The sequence below is a fragment of the Pecten maximus genome, chromosome 10 (genome assembly GCF_902652985.1).
Source record: "Pecten maximus chromosome 10, xPecMax1.1, whole genome shotgun sequence".
In the NCBI taxonomy this organism is placed as follows: Eukaryota; Metazoa; Mollusca; class Bivalvia; order Pectinida; family Pectinidae; genus Pecten; species Pecten maximus.
Genome location: NC_047024.1, coordinates 29972820 through 29998831, shown reverse-complemented (window position 1 = coordinate 29998831; position 26012 = coordinate 29972820). Strand labels below are relative to the sequence as shown.

General features: G+C 35.4%; 1 protein-coding gene across 2 annotated transcripts; it reads right to left on the bottom strand.

Annotated features, from left to right (window-relative positions):
* Positions 1-702: 702 nt before the first annotated feature.
* LOC117335708 (TNF receptor-associated factor 6-like) lies at positions 703-25674 on the bottom strand. 2 transcript variants are annotated; one of them, XM_033895878.1, is made up of 8 exons: positions 25560-25674; positions 20165-20207; positions 7801-8247; positions 5358-5520; positions 4920-5081; positions 4310-4384; positions 2859-2936; positions 703-2158 (listed from the first exon to the last, which is right to left on the bottom strand). In XM_033895878.1, the coding sequence occupies exons 3-8, from the start codon at positions 8169-8171 to the stop codon at positions 1034-1036; spliced, it is 1974 nt and encodes a 657-aa protein (XP_033751769.1). In that variant the 5' UTR covers positions 8172-8247; positions 20165-20207; positions 25560-25674; the 3' UTR covers positions 703-1033. The 2 variants fall into 2 exon arrangements, with proteins under 2 accessions (XP_033751769.1, XP_033751768.1); XM_033895877.1 differs by lacking the exons at positions 20165-20207; positions 25560-25674 and adding an exon at positions 12479-12557.
* Positions 25675-26012: the final 338 nt, after the last annotated feature.

The following is a 26012-nucleotide window of genomic DNA, read 5'->3' as shown; positions in this document are numbered from 1 at the left end:
TTTATATTGCGTGATTCAGCAGGTATAGCAAAATGCAAGTCATAAAATTATGATTAATGTAGAGATAAAAAGATATTGATAAATATGCATACATGTCCAAAATATGAAATTGAAACAATTTAGCGAAACGGGAAGATAATAGTTAGCACCACAAACATGCATGATACGACCTTGCGATTGTTAAAGCCACATACTCCCGAACAACCTAAAATTCGAGTTGCACACGTGTATTAATGGCAATCCAAGATGCTCATTCATGCTCTCCCAACATTAAAATGACCACTGGCCAGGACGCTGGACCGTTGTCCTTCTTAGATTAGTCTTAAACTAGACTAGTATACTGTGGGTTATAATTCGGAATTGTTTATAAAAGTAGATCAAGGTAACGGTCAAAGTCAGCAGGTCTGCAAAAGTAAAACCAATGGAAAAGTCTCGTTACAAGGCAAATATAAACGCCTTTTCTCGGACGTTTAACATACTGTTCAAAGGTAAAAGGTCACTTTAGCATTAGAACATAGTAGAATTACATGAATGCACCAGTGTAAAAGGCCTTTTCAGTAGAAATGACGTGTAATAGCTTTCAATTATATTGATAATATATAATATTCCAAATTGGATGCACCTTTCTCTAAAATGAAAGCATCTAAAAATTTTCAAGGAATATGCAATTAAGTATTGCACTAATACATGAGAAGACTGATAAAAGATTTACACTCCTGTAATTGTTTCTTTTCACAATTCTTTTACAGTAGTCAAATTTCTCCCAAACCATATGTGCAAAACTTCCTATTTGTCAACAGATTTTGGTCTGGTATCCAATGAGAAAACTCAAACTTCTAAACTTAAATTTGAAAAGTTTAATTAATTAAACACTAATACATTCCGGACCACTTATACCTTCAGATAATTAACAGCACTGTTATTTTATTGCAGTTCACTTCACAACGCGCATATTAATTAAATACATGTATGTCCATCCACTTGATAAGGATTGATACAAACACAAAGGTTATCACAATCAATGACTGGGAAATTACGTAGAACTATTAACAATAAATGCTTTGATTAACAAAGTGTCATTTCGAATGTAGGTTGAATTGTCTAGGATACCAAGAGGCAGAAATTCCATGTATCCAAATCCTTTATGATTCCTTGGGGTCACGGGCTTCTGGAAAGCAGCTAGATGTGGCTTTGATACAAGAGTTTCAATAACATGATGCCTTTGCTCGCATACCGGGTTCTGGTCTAACACAGTAAGAACGATACGACCGCTGAACGGCCATTCCAGAATATCATCATATTCTCCCTGCATGAAGTGAATGAATACGGACAGGTGTGTCCCTCTAGCACTATCCACACCATTGAGATTTACACGTATGCACAGCTTATATCCATAGAAGCTGGAATAGAACGGAGGGCTGTGAATTGCGGTAGTGTCTCCGTGCTCTGCTTCTCTACGGAACTTAGAATAGTTTCTTATCTTCCAGAGGTATGTTCCGTTGCACGTTCTACCTTCTATGTCTGCAAGAGTACTTTCAAGAACCTTTACCTTTGATCTTAAATCTCTATTAGTCCGTTCAAGAGTGTCATTTTTCTGTTGAATTTCAACTAGTGATTGTTCGTGCCTGGCCAGACTTTCATCCTGTGTTGCATTCTGACATTTAAGTGACTGGAATTCAAAATCCTGGTGAAAGGGTAATCTGGGCGCGCCTTCAAGGTCTGCACCCTGGATGTGATTAGAGGTCATACTAACAGTAGACATGACTTGGGTTCTACCACTTACTGTTCTGTCTTCATCTCTTCGCCCCAACGTTTCACCTGATCTACTCGTAGAAGAGTCGGAAGATATATGGCTTAGTGTGTTGTCCGAACTGAACTGCTGCCTCAGTCGGTGGGGTAACTGAGGCGGCTGCGATCCTAACTGGGGTCCCAGCGCCATGCTGGCCTGAAGCAAGCCCGATAACGCGTTTAGTGAGGAAGATTGTTGTTCCCCTTCTTCCCCTTGGCCACTCTGATTGGAGGGCTGCCGTGTGATGTCAATTGAGGTACTGGGATTGAACTGGAGTAGACGTACAAGCGAAACGATGGTTGTACACATTTGCTGCATGTGGTCTTGTTGACAGTGTTGCATGTGTTTCGCCATCGCCTGTCGTTCAACCTATAATTTAATCATAATTAATCCTTTAAAAAGTTAGCTATTGTATACATAATCATCCATTAGTTATTAGGGCTGTTCACAAAATAAGTGGATACTACAAAATATATTCAAACATAAAGATATAATGATTAAACTAGAATAATGCCAGTCTCACATTCACAAGTTTGTGGCGCTTATGTAGAATTCAATTTATTTCCTATACTAACCCCACCCGCCTTGCAAGTATTTGAAAAGCAAGGAAATAAGCGTACGAGAATTAATAGAATATCTCGTGCTTGTAAATTGAACAATGAACATAATGAAGGATATAATCCTTTTTTTCTTTTTGAATTCATTTATTTTGTTCATCGAGTGAAATCACTGTGATAACAATCTCATATAATATAATACCCTTAATCATGGCTTTTAATTTTACCGGAAAAGGGAACTTTAATAGTGCTTTATAAAATATGAATATACAAGTGAAGTTTTTAAATTTTAGTAACGTTGGTATATATGAATGAGACTAATTTTTACACCGTTTTATCCATCACAGCGACATATTGTTAATGTATATTAACTTCGATAGAATTTTGAGCTAAACGAATTATGTACAAACGAAAATGGTTCCTTATGTCGTGCACGTAACACATAGAAATCGGAAAAAGCAGATACCCATTATCATAAGACTACTAAATAAACAATTTCTGTATAAACCTACCGTTTCCTTACAGCCCAGCTCTTTAAAGTCACAATCGATGACCGCCTTAGGACAGTCATTGTTAAGGTGTCTTTGAAGCTATAACAAAACAAAATGGAAATAAACAATTTTGACACAGGATATGGGCAACAGTAAAAACAAACAGTGTCACAATATATATTGCTAGATTAATCAGATCCTAATGAAAGTCATTAGAATGTTTTATAGTATGATCTGGATAACTTTGAATAGCATAGAACGTAACATTTGCATTATGCACGCTTCCAAAACACATCACCGGATAGTTAACTTATAATCACTTGTATCTTAATATATCGAAACAATGGCCTTATATATCACGAAAACGATTTGGTAGCATGGCTTTATTGCATTTTCCATCATAATGTAGCATTACAGATTGATATCGTTCTTAATTGAATCCTGTTCCGTTTATTCGATTACAACTTCACTCAGTCAGTATCTTTATCTCTTATTATCATTTACGTTTCTGCAATATTTTCTATTGTAATCTACTATGGTTACTGTTAATAGTAAGATTAATAATAAGCTTTTAACATGGCAACATTTCTCTTTTAGAACTCTTTGCAGTTTCCTTATATCAAATTTACAGCCCTAAACAGTTTTACAGACAATAGTAACTTCACTTTTTCTCCCATATCCTAATGTAAATTTAATTTTTATTTCATTTCCTGTCGCTTCTTCGTAGCGAGTCGTGAGATTTGAATTCTGTTATTCATTTAAATTTGTAACGATGTGATGGGGTTCTATTCGCTAGTTTCATTTCATTAAAACGTGCAGTTATGATTGAGGTTTTGTAGTCAAATAAAAATATCAGTACCTTTCGTTAAATTTTGTCTAATGTCAATTCGTTACGGTTCCTGGTTTTCATGAATTTTTACTTCATCATATCACGCAACGTTTTGCTTTCAATTAACTTTCTCGTGTTTCTGGAGTGGCGAACTTCGTCTTGGCCATATGTTCGTTTTGTTTAGTTATGATAAAGTGACAGACAACTGGATTTCTGTTTCCTATGTTACTTATCTATTGATATAATTGTAAATATTTGATGTACATTTTAAAAGCATTTTGATAGTTTTATAAATAAATAATGGGTATAGTAAAATACGTCATGAGTTCTCGATATTGTTTACTTGGCCAGACAATCCGGAATGATGTCTCGATATTGTTTATTTCTGCAGACACTCGTAACGAGTTTTCGGTATTGTTTATCTCTCCAGACAATCCGTAACGAGTTCTCGATAGTGTTTATTTCTCCAGACAATCCGTAACGAGTTCTTGATAGTGTTTATTTCTCCAGACACTCCGTAACGAGTTTTCGATATTGTTTATTTCTCCAGACAATCCGTAACAAGTTCTCGATGTTATGTATTTCGCCAGACTCAAACCATAACAATACTAAAGATGATCAGTATGAATAAAATATAGCATACCTGTTCTCGAATCAATCCATCGTTTCCACAAAACTGGCATTGAACGTTTGCCAACGGACATATATCTACGTGGTCCTGAAGATATAAAATGAAAACCTCTTCAATTGTCCAGTCATCAGCAACAAATTTAGTATCAAATGTATATAACGAGATTTTAACCATGTAGTACATCGTGAAGAATTGAAAAACATAAATTCTATATAAAATAAGGTCATGGCTTATTTGTAAAACTGAAATATCACAGGTTTGGACAGCTCGTTTATCGAACCATTTACCAAATATGTACCTAGTATTTAAAAGTTGTTCATTTCATGAGAATAACTCTTGTTTGGTTGAGTTGTCCTTTACATGTTTTACCCTGTGTTATCTATAATACTTATCAAAATTACGACATCAAACCATCATTCCCCAAACAAATTAAACAAATTTCAGCAAGTATATATAGCCTCTAATCGACAAAAAAAGAAAATGCATGTACGCCATAAATAGGGCATCGAAACAAATTTTAGAATTTATGACTAAATAATTTTTATCAGCGATAATTCTATGGCGTCTAGCTAGCCTTGATACAAATGAAAGGAAGCATGTATAGTTTCTTTGTCTGAATTACCTGTAAATATTCTGCCTGTAATTCGGTATGACAAGTGGGGCATTTTACCATACGTAAGTGGCAAACTTCCTCTAAATGGTTAGTAAGGTCTTTTCTGAGCAGAATATGGCTACATCGGTTTGGACAGGGGATGCACGCAAATTCACATTTTTCCAGGTGTTTCTGAAAAAAAATCCATTTTATTTGTGAACTGTAGTTATACATTAACGTGTGTCTTCGACGATTCATACAGTAGTTGATGATTTTTTGCGGTTAACCTAACAACACAGAAACAACACAAGCTGTTCTGCTGTATTATTTTGAGCTAGATGGACAATAATCTGAATATGCTATTATAAGGAAAATTTTAACAAAGATGACAGATTCGATAATGATAAAGGTATACTAATGATGTGAACACTTAAAATACAACTGGTGATCAGGAGTCTAAATCAGTACCTGAAGTTGTTTCAGAACCACCTGGGTATCACAGCCATCCTTATGATTGGGACATTTTACTAATAAAGCTAGGATTTCTCGTTTGGCAAAATTATCAGGGAATATTTGGCCTTCGCCCAAAGGGGCATTGTCAACTGGGCAGCGTGGTTCAGCTTCCGTCTCCCTGGCAACAACAACGTCAAGCATACGTTAGATACACATAATACCTTTTGAATCAAAGTTAACCCTCCTATTAGAGTATAGCATGAAACTTAAAACTACATTTTTACGTTGAAAGTTTCAATTATATTGTGTGTCACTGATGATCAAGAGCACTAACAAACTTACAATTTACCAATAAACTGGTCAACAAGTAGGCAGCCTCAGGTCATTGCAACCACAAAGTATAGATACTATACAGGTGGCTGAAATCTAGGATATGTTTCTAAGAAAAGACATCTCCTTATTGTGATTAATCTGAAAAATGTAGACGACATGTCGGGACATTTTCACTATCAACACTACGCATTATAAAGATACTGCTGGGTCCTGCTCAACACAGATGGAATCAATAGTTGCCATGTGTCCAAAAATAGATACCCTATATATACCCGATATCCAACAGTATATCGTGGATTCTCTGTTCTTTTTCTTAAATTGTGACCTTGACTTGAAATGCTACAAGTATCAGAACATTATATCAACATTTGGATTTAAGGGTTTTAAGATTTGTAAAATTCGGCATGTAAAAACATCGCTCTCACAATTGTGATAATTATTCGCTAATTTAACACTCAAGTGTGATAATAACGGAATAATAATAAAAATATAGTTTGAAGCAGTAAAATCAATATATTGCTACTCATAAAAAACCGTTACAATGGCAGTTCTGAACGTTAACAAAGCGTCGGCAGGTCTTATCTAGCAGACGACATCTTGAATTCTCATTAGTTGTCATACAACATTGTCTTAGTAATGGCCCCGTTTACGAGTCAAATAAATTATTAAATAATAACACATCCGACTAGATATATGAACAATTGACTGGGCTTTCCTTGAGAACATGCAGCAGATATATCCAACACATTAATGTTACTTGGATTATGTAATTGTTTACAGTCAGTTCTGAACCAGGAAGATTTAAATCACCTACGTTCTATTTCTCTACCGGGAAGTGTTGATAGTTGTTCTAATGCAACTATACAATCTATGCTAGTGTATTCATATTTCGAATAAAGGAGTCCGGTGACAAATGTGCACATTAAATATCCGGCATTTAAATCAAATACAACTCTAACTAGGTAGTCAATATCATATGTTCAGTAGATGGTTACACGTTGGGACGTTACGCATCTTTACACGTTTGAGAGTTATGTGCATCTTTTCAATCGAAGTAACCAGACCTACTACTAACAACTGAAATTTAGATTATTTGTGTATTCAGTTAAAACGATTGTATCACGTTTACGTTATTCGCTTGACTTGGCCATTATTTCTATTATGAAGTAAAGCTGACTGAAGTATGATATAAACGCATAGTCAAAATTGAATTGGAACTCTTTTTAATGTCACTGCATGTGACGTAATGTGATTGTGATGTCACGATTGCACAATGGGAACATAAAGTCAATCACAGCTCTGATGAGTATTTAAGAATGACCAAGCACAAGTGTGTTGTAAGCTAAAGGATAGTTATGTAAGAAGACAAAATATTGCACCGACAATCGGATCCCTTTAAGGAACATTAAGTTAAGTTTATATGGCAACAATTTTTTTACATCTGAATCTAGCCAAATTTAGGTAACAATTAAGGGTGTCATCAATCGGTACAAGACAATCTCTTATATGTGAATCAATGTCATCCCAAAAGGTACTTGTATGTAACGTTTGGCAATCACTGGTGAAGTTTTAGTTAATTCCAATTGTACCTGGTTTACATGTAATGATAATTCGGTTATATATAACATGTTATTTCGGCAAACATGGAAACACGGTGTGTATACCATTGACACATCGTCATATAGGATACGATACAACTTCCATGCTAGTTTTTTTCAGTTACAGCATTCAATTTAGAAAACATTACAGAATATCTGAGAATAAATGTATCCTATTGAAATATTTCGGTCACCTTAACCGCACACAACACTGCATTGCAAGCCCATATCCTAATGTGAAAATTCACGAACTTATTCAAAAAGATTGACTTTGACATCGACCCAGGTGTCGTGTTTCGCAAAGGGTAATTTTCGATTAAATATGGTGACTTATGGAAACTGTACTGTGCGTTAGATATGTTGTGTATGTGTTCAAATCCTGGATATTCTGAAACATATATGTGCTATATACTGAAATGACCAGTGATTTTAACATTATATCTTAATACTCATTTTAAGGCATTTTTTTTCTTTTTTAAAATCATTTGGCCGATCAGTGCAAGTACTCAAGTATCAGAAACACCAACCTGAGCCATCGTTTAATACAGTTTTGACAAAATCTGTGCCCGCATTCCGTCTGGTATGGATCTCTTAGAACTAACAAACAGATTGGACAGTCATATTTGTCCTCACGCGGTAAAACAAATTCGAAGTCGTAGCCTTCCTCTCGGCTTTGATTAAAATGAAATCCAGAACTACAATCGCTTCCGCTTCCGGTGGCCATTTGGCCGGACCTGTGCACTTGTGAAAAATAGTTCTGCCGACTCGTGTGGTCACTGTTTCGGTCATAACTGGTATCAGTGTTCACACCAGAAACGTTTTGCGACCAAGAAAGAGCAGGTGATGAATCATGATGCTCCCTCTCTGGTGAATTATTACTGTCATCGAAATCACCCATGAATTTCACATCATTGTGAGCAAACGGGAAGTGGGAACTTCTCGCAGTGAACTGGATAACTTCATCTTGACTGTGTCTGAAATGGAATAGTTGATGATTTAGTTTAAATAAAATTGGGATCACAATCAATGCCATTTTGACATGAACTTATGGGGTTGTTTTAGTTTGTGTCCATGTATTGGTGCTATTAGCCTACACAAGGTATGATACAATATCCATTATAAGAAAGTAGCAGAAACACATTCATATGATGGGTTGACATGGAACCCAACCCGTAAGTATTTAAGTGTTCTGCTTCCATGTAAAAAGGCAACAAGTTATGTCAACTAATATCAATTCCTCTTGTTTGACCGGATGGAAGAGCGCGATGGGGTAGGAAATCGAAGTACCCGGAGAAAACTATGGTCGGGCAGATGACCCCAAAACCTTTTCGCGTCCGCACGTGGAATCGAACCCCGGCCATCTACATGAAAGGCGAGTGTTTTACCACTGGGTCACCCCAGTAATACAAAAATGTTGAACCAGGAAGTTTTAAATGATCAACGCGCCATTGCACAAATTATATGTACATAACCGAATAATATAATCCACAGGTCTACTAGCATTACATATACAACGCAATATATGTGTGACAGCGACTTATAGAAAGTTAACATATAGGCCTACCAATTACTGAATTACAAACAAGGCAATTATTCAGCCTTTTCCCACTGAAAGTATTCCGCCTAAATACCAGTGATGTTTGCCTTAATTATAGTTTCCGTTTGTTGTTTTGTATGACATGTATTGTGGATGCGAAAATTCACCATAATAAGCTGTTTAAATTCAGTTACGTGCTAAAATTCCATTGCGTCAAAATAAATATATCTAATGATAACGTTACTGGCCGTACTATCAAAAAGCATATTAAATCTAATAAATAGCTACTATTTAAAAAAAAAAAAAAATTAGTTTCTATAAGGTGTTAAATATACATCAAACAAAAACCATACCATGGTAACATGCTCATATATGTCGGTCACAAAACTGAAAACATCCGCCTTAAAGTAAATGGAAATTAGTGTGGTTCTCGATAAAGATGGGAATACCTCAAATAAAATACAATCCCCACGAAACACGAATATCCCATGTAAAATTTCCAAATGCGACAGGTCATCTTATTCATTGTCCATAGAATATCTCAACCAATATACAGATATATGTAAACCTTTAAAGCATCCAAAGTATGGTTAGTTTAAACTCTAATAGTGGTGAACCTCCCGCCAATTAACACAGATCTAAACCTGGCAGTGAAGTAAACGTTAGCAATGAACACGGACGCCAAAACAACATTCAGAGAATGATACAACTTGTACAAAAACTCTCATAAAAGAAAATACATACACGGTCTTTCAAAACATACCTTGTACAAAATGATAATCATCATAGCAAATAAAATCAAAGCAATTGCCAAAAATGATCAACCGATGCAGTATACCTTGGATCAGTGGGATTTATTGTTGTCATATAGGTAAAGTATACAGTGTTCAGTGACACGTTACTACCTTTATTTTAAATACGTATGACAAGATAGGTATATGTATGTAAAAAGAACCAGGAAGTTCAAGTCTACCTATACAACCTACAGTGTAGTTTTTCTTACAGAAGAGTTTTGAATTTAAAACAAGGAAGTATATACAAAACAAATGCTATATATATATTAGGGAGAGGTCATACCTTTTTTGCTCAAGTCCAAGTTACATGAAAACAGATTAATTTACTTTCAGGTAAACAAAAGTATGCTCGTGATTTACCAAGAGTCCGCAATCTAAATGAATAAAACCACACCGAGTTTAGGGTATTGAAACACAACAGTGATACAATTTCATGTAAATCAAATAAAAATCAATTCTAAGACGTTACCAAAAAGTGTTTTTAAAAGTTGTGAAAACGTCATTCAAAAACATCTTACAATGACGTCATACGACCAGATTGAAAAACCATCGCCTAGGCCTATTTTGAGCTGCCTATAACATTTGAATTCCGACACATTGGTTTTATATACCGTTTTTAATGTGATAAAGCGCTTGTGCCCCTGTAAGCGCATCCCGCCTTCTTTTCAGAAGAGAATAGTTGCGCTATTTGAAACATATATAATGCTCCATGCCTAACTGATCTGCAATATAACCTTCAGTCTTTTGGATTTTTTTCGCTACGGGTGTGTAATTGAAAAGGTAAAAGCTGTTTTTCCATCCAGATTTCAAAAGAACACTTTTCCCTGTACATGATTTTAGTATTAAGCACGTTTGTGTTATTGTAAACGAAAAGTGCGCTTATAAGGATATGGTAATTATATATAATGATTGACGGGTCCTAGAAGAAAGAAAGCTGCGTGATGCATTATTTTGTTTATTATTTAACGCCCTCTTAAAGGTACATGTACCATTCTCTTATTTACCAATGTGTTATACCTGGTGACACTATGTATACACGATATAGCCAATCAACATGTACCTTTAAAATAGAACGTTACTATAAAGGACTAATGAAACTAATGAAATGGCCTAGTTGAAAGCTTGTATCATCGCCGGGGGAAACGACGGTGAATAATTCAGACATTCGCGAATTTATTCCGATACCGAAGTTTATATAATGCTATATGCAGATTATATCCGAGTTCAGAATGTATTTATATATACAATAAACTGACAACACAACTCAACACGGATGTTCTGTTACATCCTGCTCCCTGGTATATGCACCAATGAAAGAAATACACAAGAAGGAAATGATAGCAATAATGATACATCGAAGTGCATTCCATGTGCTAATTACACACCCTTCGGGAAGTTGTATAACCAAATGTAAAGATTGCATCAATCTATTACACTGTAAACACACAGATCAAGCACAAGCTGTATACTGTTTTTCACAAAGTATTATCTTAAAAAGTACAAATGACTGAATCAATTAAAGATACAGGGCTACAAAGCTTGAGTTTTGATGTCATAGAAATTTGTCAGGATAATCAATATTAATCCCTATGCGTGGGATTTAAATATAGCATTTAAAGATATAGTTGAAGCGTAAATATACAAAATGTATTAAGAGTATTCATATAATTGATAACATGTTAAAAGCAATTTCGTATAAGAAACAAAACAAATATAAAAGAAAAAAATGCCTCTGCCTGAAGAATTATCTTAAATTTAATCACTTCATCACTTCAGAGTTGGGTAAACAACTGTCTATTACGACTACCCATTACGTTAATAAATACGGAGAAATGATTCAATACATGTTACATAACATAAAACTACCAATGCCCCAAAGCTTCAAACATGATTTACTGGTCTACTACATTACTGAGTACCGGGTTGATTTGATTGGTCAGTTCAACTTTATCTTATCAACTTCCTCAAAGTTATCGCACATAATAAATTGTACCGTCTAGATAACCGTCAATGTAAAAGCCGATCAATACACACAGGATACCCCTGTATACCAGGTATTCCATAAATAGCTGGGTGTGTAAACACTCCTGTACGTGATTACTAGTTATACAATACAAATCCACGTGTTAGTATTATATGAAACCGATATTGAAACATTTCGAAATCTTATTCTTTTTCTCTATGGTCTTTCTAATACCTTTGTCTACTACAAAATGATACGATCTAGTCTATCCCATATTTCCATACAATAGATATAAATTCATGTTGTTCACGTAACCGCTTGTGTCACTATGGTATACAGAGGTAAACAGGGATCGGTACTATTGACTAAGTTTAAATATATCTATCATTAATATATATTTGAATTATATTCACATGAATTTTTAAGTATAACCATTAAGCAATTCTGTCATTCATAAGATGCCTAAAATAGTCCCACGTGTCCAATAGCCCATTGAATGACAATACTAATGTATCTGGTCGTCTTATAACAATGGTATGTATCAATTAAATTGAATCATTAATAATACCTCACATTAGCTTTGCTAACAGATGTATACAGCTTTATATTAAAATCAAAGTGAAAAACAGTCATACATAACAAACATATTGTTTAGCGAAAAATTTAAAATAACAATACGTTATCAAGTCTCATAAAAACAACACAATATCTAGACTCAAGAAAACAAATACAATATCTAGACTCAACAAAACAATATCATATCTAACCTCATAAAAACAATGATATCTAAGACTTATAAAAACAATATGATATCTAAACTCATAAAAACTAGACACATCGTCCATCTACAAGTACGCGATGATTTTAAAATAATTTTCCATGTTCGACACACAAATACGAAAATTTTTTACCTGTCCATCAATCGAGCTTAACTCAAACCGATCTCACTAGCCCAGTCGTCAAACATAAACTAAATGAGTCCAACATAACCAATGCGGAAGTTAAATATTCAGGGGGAACTACCTTTTTATTTTGGCTTGCATTCAAATCAACTAGGTTTAAATTTGTTCAGAATGATGTGTAATGTTAGGTTCATAACAAAACCGCTCTGTAAAATGTGTACTCAAATACATGCATGTAAACATGTTGCAATGACAAAGAAATGGACAAACAGGCTACTTCACCAGGGCTCAAGCTGATGATACTTGTCTAGCTTAATAACCATTACCGTTTACTTAACCTACATTTCGTATGCTTACGTTAACTGGAGCAAACACAATTCTCAACAGTACACGTCCTCGCCAATTTATAGTATCCATTCCTACATCAACACGACTTTAAAATCCTTTAGTTTTATTTAGTTGAACGAACTATATGTAGGACTAAGTTATAATGTACAATCATTGTAGTGGATAGCTTTTAAAATCTGCTTTGTTATCAGACTTTTTGGAATCATTTAAAGTCATTCTAATTCTATTTAAACAAAAAGATCAAATTGCTTTCAACATGCCATATTTATTGCAGAAATTGATCAAATAATTCAGTGTATGAACCGGGAGAAATTCACAAGAGCTTATTCAGTGTATTTTCTGGAAGAAAAATAAGGGCGGAATTCGCAAAAGCTAATTCAGGTATCAACCGGGAGGAATTCACAAAAGGTAATTCAGTATATGAATCAGGAGGAAAGATCAAGCGCTAATTCAGTGTGTGAACAGGGAGCAATTCACATGAGCAAATTCAGTGTATTAACCAGGAGGAATTCACAAGATGCTAATTCAGTGTATAAACCAGGGGACATTCCCAAAATCTTATTCAGTGTATGAACCGGGAAGAATTCATAAGAGCTAATTCAGCGTATGAACCGGGAGGAATTAAGATGAGCTAATTCAGTGTATGATTAACCGGAGCTTATTCAATGTATGAACCGGGAGGAATTAACATGAGCTAATTCAGTGTATGATTAACAGGAGCTTATTCAATGTATGAACCGGGAGGAATTCACATGAGCTAACTTTGTGTGTATGAACCGAGAGCTATTCACAATGGCTAATTCAGCGTATGAACCGGGAGAGATTCACATGAGCTGATTTCGTTATGAACCAGGAGAAATTTAATAGAGCTGATTCAGTGTCTGATCCAGGAAGAATTCACAAGAGGTAATTTTGTGTTTAAACCGGGAGGAATTCACAAAAGCTTATTCAGTGTATGAACCAGGAAGATTCACAAGAGCTAATTCAGCGTAAAAACCGGGAGGAATTCACATGAGCTAATTCAGTGTATGATTAACAGGAGCTTATTCAATGTATGAACCGGGAGGAGAACCGGGAGGAGAACCGGGAGGAATTCTTAGTGTGTATGAACTGGGAGTTATTCACAACAGCTTATGCGGCGTATGAACTGAGAGGAATTCACAAAAGCTAATTCACAGTGTATCAATCAGGAGGAATTCACAAAAGCTAATTCAGTGCATGAATCAGGAGGAGTTCTCAAGTGCTAACTCAGTGTATGAAACGGGAGTAATTCATAAGAGCGAATTCAGTGTATGGACTAGAAGGAATTCACAATAGTTGTTTTAGTGTATGAACTGGAAGGAATTCACAAGAACTAACTCAGTGTATGAACTAGAAGCTATTCACAAGAGCTAATTCAGCATATGAACCAGGGAATGTATGAGAGCTACAACAGCATATGAAAGGGAGAAAATTCACAAGAGGTAATTCAGTGTTTAAACCGGGAGGAATTCACAAGAGCTAGAAAAAAACGTATGAACCGGGAAGAATTCATAAAAGGTGATTTAGTGTATGATCCAGGAAGAATTCAAAAGAGCTTATGCAGTGTATGAACTGGGAGCTATTCAAAAGAGCTAACTCAGTGTATGAAACAGGTGGAATTCACAAAAGCTAACGCAGTGTATGAACCAGGAAGCACATTATATACAAATGCTAATTCAGTGTATGAACCTGGAGGAATTCACAAGAGCTGATTTAATGTTGAACCGGAAGGAATTTACAAAAGCTAACTCTGTGTATGAACTGGGAGCTATTCACAAGAGCTAATTAAGTGTAGGAACCAGGAGGAATTCAGATGAGCTATTTCAGTGTTTGAAATGGGAGGAATTCACAAAAGCTGAGATAGCAGACTGACATATTTTACCGTAATATATAATTAATGTCATGTTTGATATCGGCCAGTGTTTGCAATATGAAGCATCTGAGAAGTACAAATTACAATATACAGCTGCAGGAATATGAACATGTACACAAGATCCAAATACTCCCTCATTGTCACATATCAAAACGTGTTTATATCAAACTAAGGCATAAAATGTTTCACAATAAGAAAATATGAACAAGTTTCTTCTAGTGTTACGATGAGCAAATTGCAATTTGATTTTCCTTATGGAGAAAATGGTCATGTTACTGCTTAATGTCAGATTAAATTGTCCAGTGAAATGAGATTTTAAGACAAAATCTTAAAAGAAACAAGAATTATTTACATGTAGTTATATCAAAAATTTATTACAGAAATTTGAATACAGTATGTGAAATAGGAGTGAACAATTTTAAAATAGTCTCAGAAGATTGTATAGAAATGTAAAACAAAACAAGAAGTCTAGAGGGCCTATATTGCTCACGTGAATATTTCAGTGACTATAGACAAAACAGTTATATCACAGAATTTTTTTTATACAAAACTTGTTCCCTTTCAAAAAAGAATGCTTCAAACCAATTGATTTCCCTTTCCCAAGGATGGTTCCAACCAAATTTGGACTGAATCCTGCCATTCAAACAGAAGGATTTTGATGAAAAAGCGTGGACCTGCCCGTGAGGCCCCTGGAGCCCCTGGAGCCCCAGCCTAATCATTTATACAAAATGGATTACCCTTCCTTAAGGATGTTTCAGACCAAAAATGGATCAAATGCTGTCATTCCTTTAGTAGAAGAATTTCCATTATTTCCCCTACTGCCCCTTGCCGCTCACGACCAGATCACTTAAACAAGAGGCCCAATGGGCCTGTATCGCTCACCTGGCTCTACAGCAAATTTGCAGTTGATTGAGGTCATTTCTACAGATACTATGCTGATAACCAATTTATTCAAATATCACAGTAAGCTTGGTTTATTCATGTCAATAAATATTCTAGTCCTTCATTCCAGCATACTATTGGCCTAATATCAGGACTTGGTGACTCTTGGCTATGGCAAGATTTAAAAATATTTCACCCCTGTGACCTTGAACGTAGGTCAAGTCATTCAGTTGAACAAACTTGGTAGCCCTACACCCTAGTATGCTACAGACAGGCCAAACCTCAAGTACCTGAGCCTCTTGGTGTTTGAGAATAAGTCGTTTGAAGATTATAGCCTATTTGACCCATGTGACCTTGAATGAAGGCCAAGGTCATTTATTTGAACAAAGTTTGTAGCCCTTCACCCCAGCATGCTATAGGCCCAATATCAAGTCCCTGGGCCTCTTGGTTATCGAGAAGAAGTCGTTTGAAGATTATAGCCTATTTGACCCATGTGACCTTGAATGAAGGCCAAGGTCATTTATTTGAACAAACTTTGTAGCCCTTCACCCCAGCATGCTACAGACCCAATATCAAGTCCCTGGGCCTCTTGGTTATTGAGAAGTCGTTTGAAGATTATAGCCTATTTGATAGTTGACCCATGTGACCTTCGGGCAGGTGAGCTAAAAAGGAAAAGTATCCATATTTCTTATTATTGAATGCAATCAGCAGGCATGAAAATTATAATTTCAAATAATAATTCATTCATTTTAGTTGAAATTACGTAGCTTTGCAAATTGGTATACACATCCGTAAAAATGGGACTGAATGGTTGCATCAATTCAATGGATGTGTACATGCATAACTCTAATTGAAATTGGCTCACAAGTTTAGAATGAGTTGTCCAGACAAACATTATCAAAACAAGAGGCCCAATGGGCCTGTATCGCTCACCTGGCTCTACCGCAACTTTGAAGTTGATTGAGGTCATGTCTACACATACTATGCTGATTACCTCTTTATTCAAATATCAGTGTATGCTGGGTTTATTCATATTAATAAATGCTCTAGTCCTTCATTCCAGTATAATATTCGCATAATGTCATATTTCAGAGACTCTTGGCTATCACAAAATTATTGTTTACACATTTAAGCCAATTTCACCCCTGTGACCATGAATGTAGGTCAAGGTAATTTATTTGAACAAACTTCATAGCCCTTCACCCCAGCATGCTACAGGCCTAATATAAAGTCCCTGGGCCTCTTGGATATTGAGAAGAAGTTGTTTGAAGATTATAGGCTATTTGACCCGTGTGACCTTGAATGTAGGTCAAGGTCACTTATTTGAACAAACTTGGTAGCCCTTTACCCCAGCGTGTTACAGACACAATATTAAGTCCCTATGCCTCTTGGTTATTGAGAAGAAGTTGTTTGAAGATTATAGGCTATTTGACCGATGTGACCTTGAATGAAGGTCAAGGTCACTTATTTGAACAAACTTTGTAGCCCTTCACCCCAGCATGCTACAGGCCCAATATCAAGTCCCTGGGCCTCTTGGTTATTGAGAAGAAGTCGTTTGAAGATTATAGCCTATTTGACCCATGTGACCTTGAATGAAGGTCAAGGTCATTTATTTGAACAAACTTTGTAGCCCTTCACCCCAGCATGCTACAGGCCCAATATCAAGTCCCTGGGCATCTTGGTTATTGAGAAGTAGTTGTTTGAAGATTATAGCCTATTCCACGCATGTGACCTTGAATGAAGGTCAAGGTCATTTATTTGAACAAACTTGGTAGCCCTTCAACCTAGCATGCTACAGGCACAATATCAAGTCCCTGGGCCTCTTGGTCATTGAGAAGAAGTCGTTTGAAGAGTCTAGCCTATTTGACCCATATGACGTTAAATGAAGGTCAAGGTCATTTATTGGAACAAACTTGGTAGCCCTTCACCCCAGCATGCTACAGACTTAATATCAAGTCCCTGGGCCTCTTGGTTATTGAGAAGAAGTCGTTTGAAGATTATAGCCTATTTGACCCATGTGACCTTGAATGAAGGTCAAGGTCATTTATTTGAACAAACTTTGTAGCCCTTCACCCCAGCATGCTACAGGCCCAATATCAAGTCCCTGGGCCTCTTGGATATTGAGAAATTGTTTGAAGATTATAGCCTATTTGACCCATGTGACCTTGAATGAAGGTCAAGGTCATTTATTTGAACAAACTTGGTAGCCCTTCACCCAGCATGTTACAGACAGAATATTAAGTCCCTATGCCTCTTGGTTATTGAGAAGAAGTCGTTTGAAGATTATACGCTATTTGACCCATGTGACCTTGAATGAAGGTCAAGGTCATTTATTTGAACAAACTTTGTAGCCCTTTACCCCAGCATGCTACAGGCCAAATAGCAAGTCCCTGGGCCTCTTGATTATTGAGGAGAAGTCGTTTGAAGATCATAGCCTATTTGACCCTTGTGACCTTGAATGAAGGCCAAGGTCATTTATTTGAACAAACTTTGTAGCCCTTCACCCCAGCATGCTACAGGCCCAATATCAAGTCCCTGGGCCTCTTGGTTATTGAGAAGAAGTCGTTTGAGGATTATAGCCTATTTGACCCATGTGACCTTGAATGTAGGTCAAAGTCATATATTTGAACAAACTTTGTAGGCCTTCATCCCAGCATGCTACAGGCCCAATATCAAGTCCCTGGGCCTCTTGGATATTGAGAAGTTGTTTGAAGATTATAGCCTATTTGACCCATGTGACCTTGAATGAAGGTCAAGGTCATTTATTTAAAAAAAATTGGTAGCCCTTTATCCCAGCATGCTACAGGCCCAATATCAAGTCCCTAGGCCTCTTGGTTATTGAGAAGAAGTCGTTGGAAGATTATAGCCTTTTTGACCCATTTGACCTTGAATGAAGGTCAAGGTCATTTATTTGAACAAACTTGTTGCCCTTCATCCCAGCATGCTACAGGGCCATTATCAAGTCCCTGGGCCTCTTGGTTATTGAGAAGAAGTCGTTGGAAGATAATATCCTTTTTGACCCATGTGACCTTGAATGAAGGTCAAGGTCATTTATTTGAAAAAACTTGGTAGCCCTTAACCCCAGCATGCTAGAGGTCCAATATCAAGTCACTAGGCCTCTTGGTTATTGAGAAGAAGTTGTTTAAATGAAAAGTTGACGCCGGACGGATGGACGGCGGACGCCGCTCCACGGCGGGGTGCCTACAGACAGGCAGACAGACAGGGTGCCTCCACACACACAGACAGGGTGCCCCCCCCCCCCACACACAGACAGACAGACAGACAGGGTGCCTCCACACAGACAGACAGGAAGACATGGTGCCTACAGACAGCCTGTAGGACAGACAGACAGACAGATAGACAGACAGGGTGCCTCCACACAGAGACAGGGTACCTACAGACAGACAGACAGGGTGCCTCCACACAGAGACAGGGTGCCTACAGACAGACAGGGTGCCTCCACACAGACAGACATGGTACCTAGAGACAGACAGACAGCGTGCCTCTACAAAGACAGACAGACAGACAGGGTGCCTACAGACAGACAGACAGTAAATCACCCTCAGACTACATAGCAGGGTTAAATATAAAAACACATTTATCAGTTAAAACAAATTGTTACTGAACTTCACCATCCAGTGATACACATTTCAAATGTTTACTTGACAGGTAACATATACATTTATTTGAGCAATGAAGCAAAGGGTGGAGGACATAATTCCAAATATAACTCATGTACAAAACAGCTACCTTTGTCTGGACAACTCCTTTTAAACTCGTGAACCAATCTTAATTAGAGTTATCCTTGCTACCCATTGTATTTATATATCCATAATAACTAGTCCATTGTTAAGATAACCAGGAACATCATCCGAGGGTTGGAAATTTCTCTAGCACCGCCTCGAGGTACTAGGGAAGGATTCTATTGATCATATGAAATATGAACACTGATAATGTATGGCTGTAACTTATCTGGTATGAATCCTCATTAAATTTTGCAACAAGTGAAAATTTTCTGTAGTTTTTTGTTTGTTTTGCTATTATTTACAGAGACAATTTAATAATCGTGTATAAAATTGACATCAATCTAATGTATGTTGAAAAAATCTTCTTTGAAATAGCAAGTTCAAAGTTTAAGGAATAGAAAATTGTTCTGCGGGTCCCCAGCATTTAGATACTTCCTATTTTTTATGACTTTCGTATTTTTATATACCAGTGCATTTACATTTACAAATGGCTTTTATATTAAATGTCTGCCAATAAAACATGGTGGTGTTTTAGAACACATGGGTGCATTACTAGTCAACCAAACCAGGAAGTGCATCAGTTGTGCAACATCACAACAATCAAATGATAAAATAAACAGATGTTGCTATGACGATCCATTTGAATTTTAAAAAATATAATTTTTATATGTAAATGTATTAACAACTAAGATGTAAAATTAGCATTTGTTATGAAAATATCATAATCAAATCAAATTAAAATGAAACACAAATCAGCATTTGTAATGAACATTATAGTCAGTAGGTGTTTTGGTCAGTACATTTGACATATATTGTATAGCTTACCAGATAGAATCTCTTTGTAAATTGCAGGTTGGATGTGTGTTATCTGGAAAAAAAAAAGACAATTCAACAATTCAATATCATAATCATACAATGTACTAGAGATCCCGTAAGGACTTGGTGCCTACCACCGACTGATCTTAATTGGTCCTATGAAAAACTTTTTTCTTTTCTCTACTTTTCCCTTCTTTCCCCCCTTCCTTTTAATCATTTGATAACATGAGGAACCTACATACTGTATGAAGTCTAAGAAAGATCTAAGAAGAATTTTCTGGGATATATCAATAACCAATTTCAACTGTCAAAATCCATGATGGCTGCCTATTGGCCATTTTTATTTTCAGATCCGACTCAAATTGAACGGGCAACTATAAGGACCAGGGGAACCCTACATGTGAAGTTTGAGAAATATCCCTTTCAACAAATAGCAATAACTAACATCAAATGTCAAAATCAAAGAAAGCCACCTGTCAGCTATTTCATTTTCCATATCAAACTCATAATTCAATGGTCACAACTAGGCACCAAGGCAAACCTGCAAGCACATGAGAAGCTTGAGAAATATTCCCCCAGTACTTTTCAAGAAATAGTGATAACAAACATCAACTGTAAGATTCAAAGATAGTTGCCTGTCGGCCATTTTGTTTTCTCCATCAGACTCAAAACTGAATGGGTACAACTACAACTAAATATCATGGGGAACGGTACCTGCATGTGAAGTTTGAAAAATATCTTTCAAGTACTTCTCAAGAAAAAGTGATAGCAAGGATTGGACAACACATAGACCAGACCACAAGTATATAAAGGGCCATTGAACAGTTAACCATCTGATGACAATAACAAATGTTATTGACATCATATTCAAATCAACATGTTGTTAGTACGATTCATTTCAAAACCTTTATAGGGGAGATAACTGCTACATAATAATGCTGTACATGTAAGCCTGAAGACAGGATAACTGAATGAAAGTTCTGATATATGTGGTGTTTGGATATGCAACATTCATTCTACCATACTCATTTAATTTTGTTCTAAGTGACAAAGGGTTTAACATAACTGTCATTTATTCTCCAGAACAACATGCACAATCCATTCAGAGAAGTTTGTTTCAAGTTTCTTTTTCTTCTCAAATTCACCAATCTAGCGAGTAGTCATTATTACAAATATATAAATGCTCCCAGTCAAGAAAACTCAAGACAACAATTTGAGACATTCAAAAGGCTGTCTTTTTATGGCAAACAACAAACTTTATTTTTGACACATTTAATCATCAAAATCGAGAATATTTCAACCAAGAAAAAAAATTTAAATATTACCTTGACTTTATACAGTATACACTCTTTGTGCTATCTATTTTTGCTTGCACAGTAGATTGTTTTTTTCTTCTTCACATACTGGTATGAAAAAATTAAAACTTGTATGAAGGAAAATCCCAATTAGAACTTTTAATTTACTTAACAGTGTTTTAAAATACTAGATACCAACTTGTGCATGTTCTTTTAGAAGAATTATGAAACAATAAGTACAAAGGCATTTGTGTTTTCTCAGTTTAAAAATGTAAATAACAATATCTAAAATATCTAGGATGTAGATAGTCATGTCATAAATGTGTCCAGGTCCAGCTCTGATACTGATTTAATATGTTAGGTGTATGAATTGACAAAACGAATGTATATAAAATGTCAGGTGGACAGAGATCACCTAGGTCAGTTATCAATCACCTGGACAGGTGAAGTATCTATTACTATATGTTTAGTACTTACCTGTGTAATATAACCACCATAAGGTGGTAACATTATTCTACATACATGTATAAAGCATACCTGTGACAAACAGATATATGCTAGATAGAATCCTTTTAAAATTGACTTCTTTTTTTTTAAATTATGACCACACATGCATATATTGTGCACCATATTCATATGACATATTGATTATAGCTATATACCTGGTATGAAACAAATTATATTTTTGAAATGTTAATTTCTGATTGTACATGAATCAAGATTTCTTTTTAGTCCTACACTTGTCAGTTTTGGATGAATTTTAATTAATATGAAAACAGCTCGTCTTGCATGTTTTATTGAATGTATTGATACCCATGATTTTTACTGCGGGTCAATATGCAATAATCTAACAAAAAATATTGATAACTTCCATCTACTTTAAATACAAATACACATAGCAGAGTATTTATTCAACCTATGACTAGTGTTATGTGCACTTACAAAAACTAAAAAGGGGTTCGCCTAATAATACCATACATGCACAAGAAAAGTTTCCATGTGAATCTAGGTAGACAAAACAACAATTGTTTTCATTTAAATATCTGTATGTAGCAAAAACAATCAGTCTTTCATTAAAAGATTATAAAGAGTATAAGCAGATTAGTTACGTAAGGATTTTCTTTTTATGTTTCAATAAGCTCACCCTGGTCCTCTTTTTCTGAAAAAAGTGTTTGGGTGTGCTTACAGGGGCATGTATGCTTAATAGGTTGAGTATGGTAATTAAGTTTACCTGTACACATTATTGATCTTTCAAAATTTATTTTTAAGATTTCTAAGATTTGGACCAAGGCAATTTTTTTAACAAACTTGAAATTTGAGTCCCTTTCATCAGAAAGTGAGTTAAAAACTTTAAGTATATTATTCCAACAAATTTAATTATCTTTACAAAAACATTTTACAAGCTATATAACATGTACAAAATATATGATCAATGAAAAATAGTTAATGTTCGATATGACAAAGTGAATTAATGATTTCAATCTGCCTTATTTTTGTCAAGACACAAAAATATTACAAAATTGCATCAGACAAAGAATATGAATCATGGTTACAAAGATGTTTAATGACTCTGTAGAATGAATGGCTTTAAATAAGAACTTCCAGGAAACTTTTAAAAGACTCACCAACTTTGAAAGGATTTGATTTTGACAAAATTAGGTATGATTAATCCCACTTATCCCACTATCCAATTATATCATTACTCAAGATTTTATGATTCGCATCAAACTTTTGAAGACTTATATAATTATCACCTTTAACATAATCATTGGTGAATTTTAAAGTCAATTAATTTCAAGTTTTAACAATGAACAGGTTGTTGTTCAAGTTCACAATATTTTGGGTTCTTCCATCTGAGCTATATTCACAAAGTTTCTCTCCAGCTGTGCCTAAATCATATCTCCAAGCCCTGGTGCCAATTTGCAAAAAGTTAAGTTAGTGGAATTTGTTGTATACCTAATATACATGTTTTTATAGTATGTTGCTAATTTTGCTTCATCAATCATAAATTCATTTATTTTCAGGTGTTCTTAGCTTGAAGTATATTACATATCAAAATTTGCAACAACATTTCTTTCAATTAACATACAAAAAAAAAAAGCTTTGACTTTTAATTTCATAATCTATAATTTCATAATCATAATCTATAACAAGTTTTTCATTTTCAACCAAAAATTAAGTATGAAAGGTATACCCTTGATTATTGTTAACTTTACATTAAGTTTTTGATATGATACATGTACAAAGATCTTGAATTGAACTTTACCAGGTATAGTAAATATTCAAATGTGATCTGAAATCACACTCAATTGCTCGCTTTCTAACTTACATTATCCTAACCCTGTCAGGATTAACATACTTGAGACATTTTATGTAACTCTCTAGATTCATCTTAATACATGTACTAATACAAACCTGGTGTTTCGAGCTGAGGAATCATGTAAAGTGACTCTTTCCTGTGAGAGAGATATCTATTTTTCAGTTAGCGTTGTGTTTCGTATTGATTCTTTAATATTACTTAGTCATCATCTATGTTTTCAACAAAGACCACTCAAAAGATTAAGCAACATAATGTTTTTAAAAAATGGGCCTGTATGTATACAGTATATATATATTAGTCTTGAACAGAGACCAGATTAACATTATAAATATATTTCTACCACAATACGCCGTGTTATTCCACTCTCAAGCCATTGTATAAATGTGCCGACAGTTGAATAAATATATGTTATATACCACTAGTGGTATATGACCTTCCAGTCTTTTGATTGGTCAAGGATTCGAACTTTGACCCAAGCTGCAATTGTTATTGACGTCATTAATAATCGAATGACGTCACATCTCCAGGTCCCGCAGGTCACCGGTATACTTTATTTGCATATGCGAAATTATACTTGGCCACCTTTCCCTTTGATTCAAGCCGATATTATTGTGGTAGAAACAGGTCACACAACTCGTGATTGTTAGATATGGAATTTATTTCACACTCGTAAGTTATTTTTTAAAAGTTGCAAAAGACACTCGCTAAAGCTCGTGTCTTTTGTTACTTTTAAAAAATAACTTACGAGTGTGAAATAAATTCCATATCTAACAATCACGAGTGTACTGTAACCTCTATATATCACACATCTTAAAGTTACCAGTCACCCTTCATCTCACACTACTAATCTCTCGTCTGTACAGGAATAATCTCTCACTGCCAAATAACCTTTCACAATGAATCTGCCTTTCCAAATATTCTATAACATGTACATGTATATTTATTGTACGGTATATTAACTTACATGTAATACTGAGAGATGACAAACATTTTACTCACACTGGCATGGAGTTCAAATCATTAGCCTTGAACAATAGAAACAAACCCAAAAACAGTGCTACAGCACCAATATGACATGTAACTATTTTTTCTTGAATCTATGTGTTTAGTGAAGTTTAAAAGGTTCTCTGTATCTCCAAACTATATGTACAGTAGGCCTATGTTAAAGGGAATTCCTCACCATTGTGTGGGATATCCAGCTGACCCCAGAGTTTTAGTAACTTCAAAAGTCAAATAACTATTTGTGTGAAATCCGAATGATAAAGACCCAAGTCAAATTGTCATGTCCCTTCAATCTCAAGAGTCAAATCGCACTTTGGAGGGTCAATGACATTATGCCGCAGAAAGATGGCCAATAATTGATAGAAGTGTCGAAATAAAAACATTCAACCTTACTTCAGTCAGGGGTGAGCTGATTCTGTACAGGGCTTCAGTAATATAATTTAAAAAGACAACCGACATTTCGAAGGTCCCCACCCTTTCTGCAAATACATATCACAGAGCAGTAAAGTAGAGTAATATGGTAAACATTATCGGTCAATATCGAAATTGGTTTGTTATTACCGTAATATTGATTAAGCATATAAATATATTATCATTTACATGGTGAACACAAGTGCAGTGGGAAGATTTTCCCAATGACAAACTATGTAGAGTGGGGTAACGTTATGTAGTGAAATGGGGGTATATACAACCAAAATACTAATGTAGCAAGCATATCCTGTTAGTTCACATGATAATATCGAAAGCTCAATATGAAGTTATGTCATCTTCAGAAAGGGGTTTTTACCTCGACGCGAAAAAACATTCCACGAATGCCAACTTCCTGCTGTCTTGGCACAGGATATTTAGGCCTAGGCCAAGCTTCCTGTTTTAGAAACACTGCATCAACTGATTGTTTGTCGGCTGCATAGCACTACACGTAGATCTAGAGCGTCCATTAGACAGAGATCTGTGGGGATTCCCCATTTAGGAAAAACAGCACTTTGTAATGCGATATAGGTCTAATATAATGAGAGGCTCCTAATGAGCATGACCTCTTTATACCCGCAAATGAGCGAACCTGAAATATGTCAACTAGGCCTATATTTTATAAATTGTAGTTTATAATTCAAATTCTTTTTTGACGAATTTCGACCTACACAGTCAACAACGATTAGGCCTACATAAACAGAGTAGGGGAATAAAAAAGATAGGTTAAGCTGCTAATGGACACGATATTATCAGGGACATATATATTCTA

Coding starts and splice junctions, on each gene's coding strand:
- LOC117335708 (XM_033895877.1), bottom strand. Junction 5,082..5,357: donor TGGTTCTGAAACAACTTCAG/GTACTGATTTAG, acceptor ATTTTTTTTCAG/AAACACCTGGAAAAATGTGA. Junction 2,937..4,309: donor ATGGATTGATTCGAGAACAG/GTATGCTATATT, acceptor GTTTTGTTATAG/CTTCAAAGACACCTTAACAA.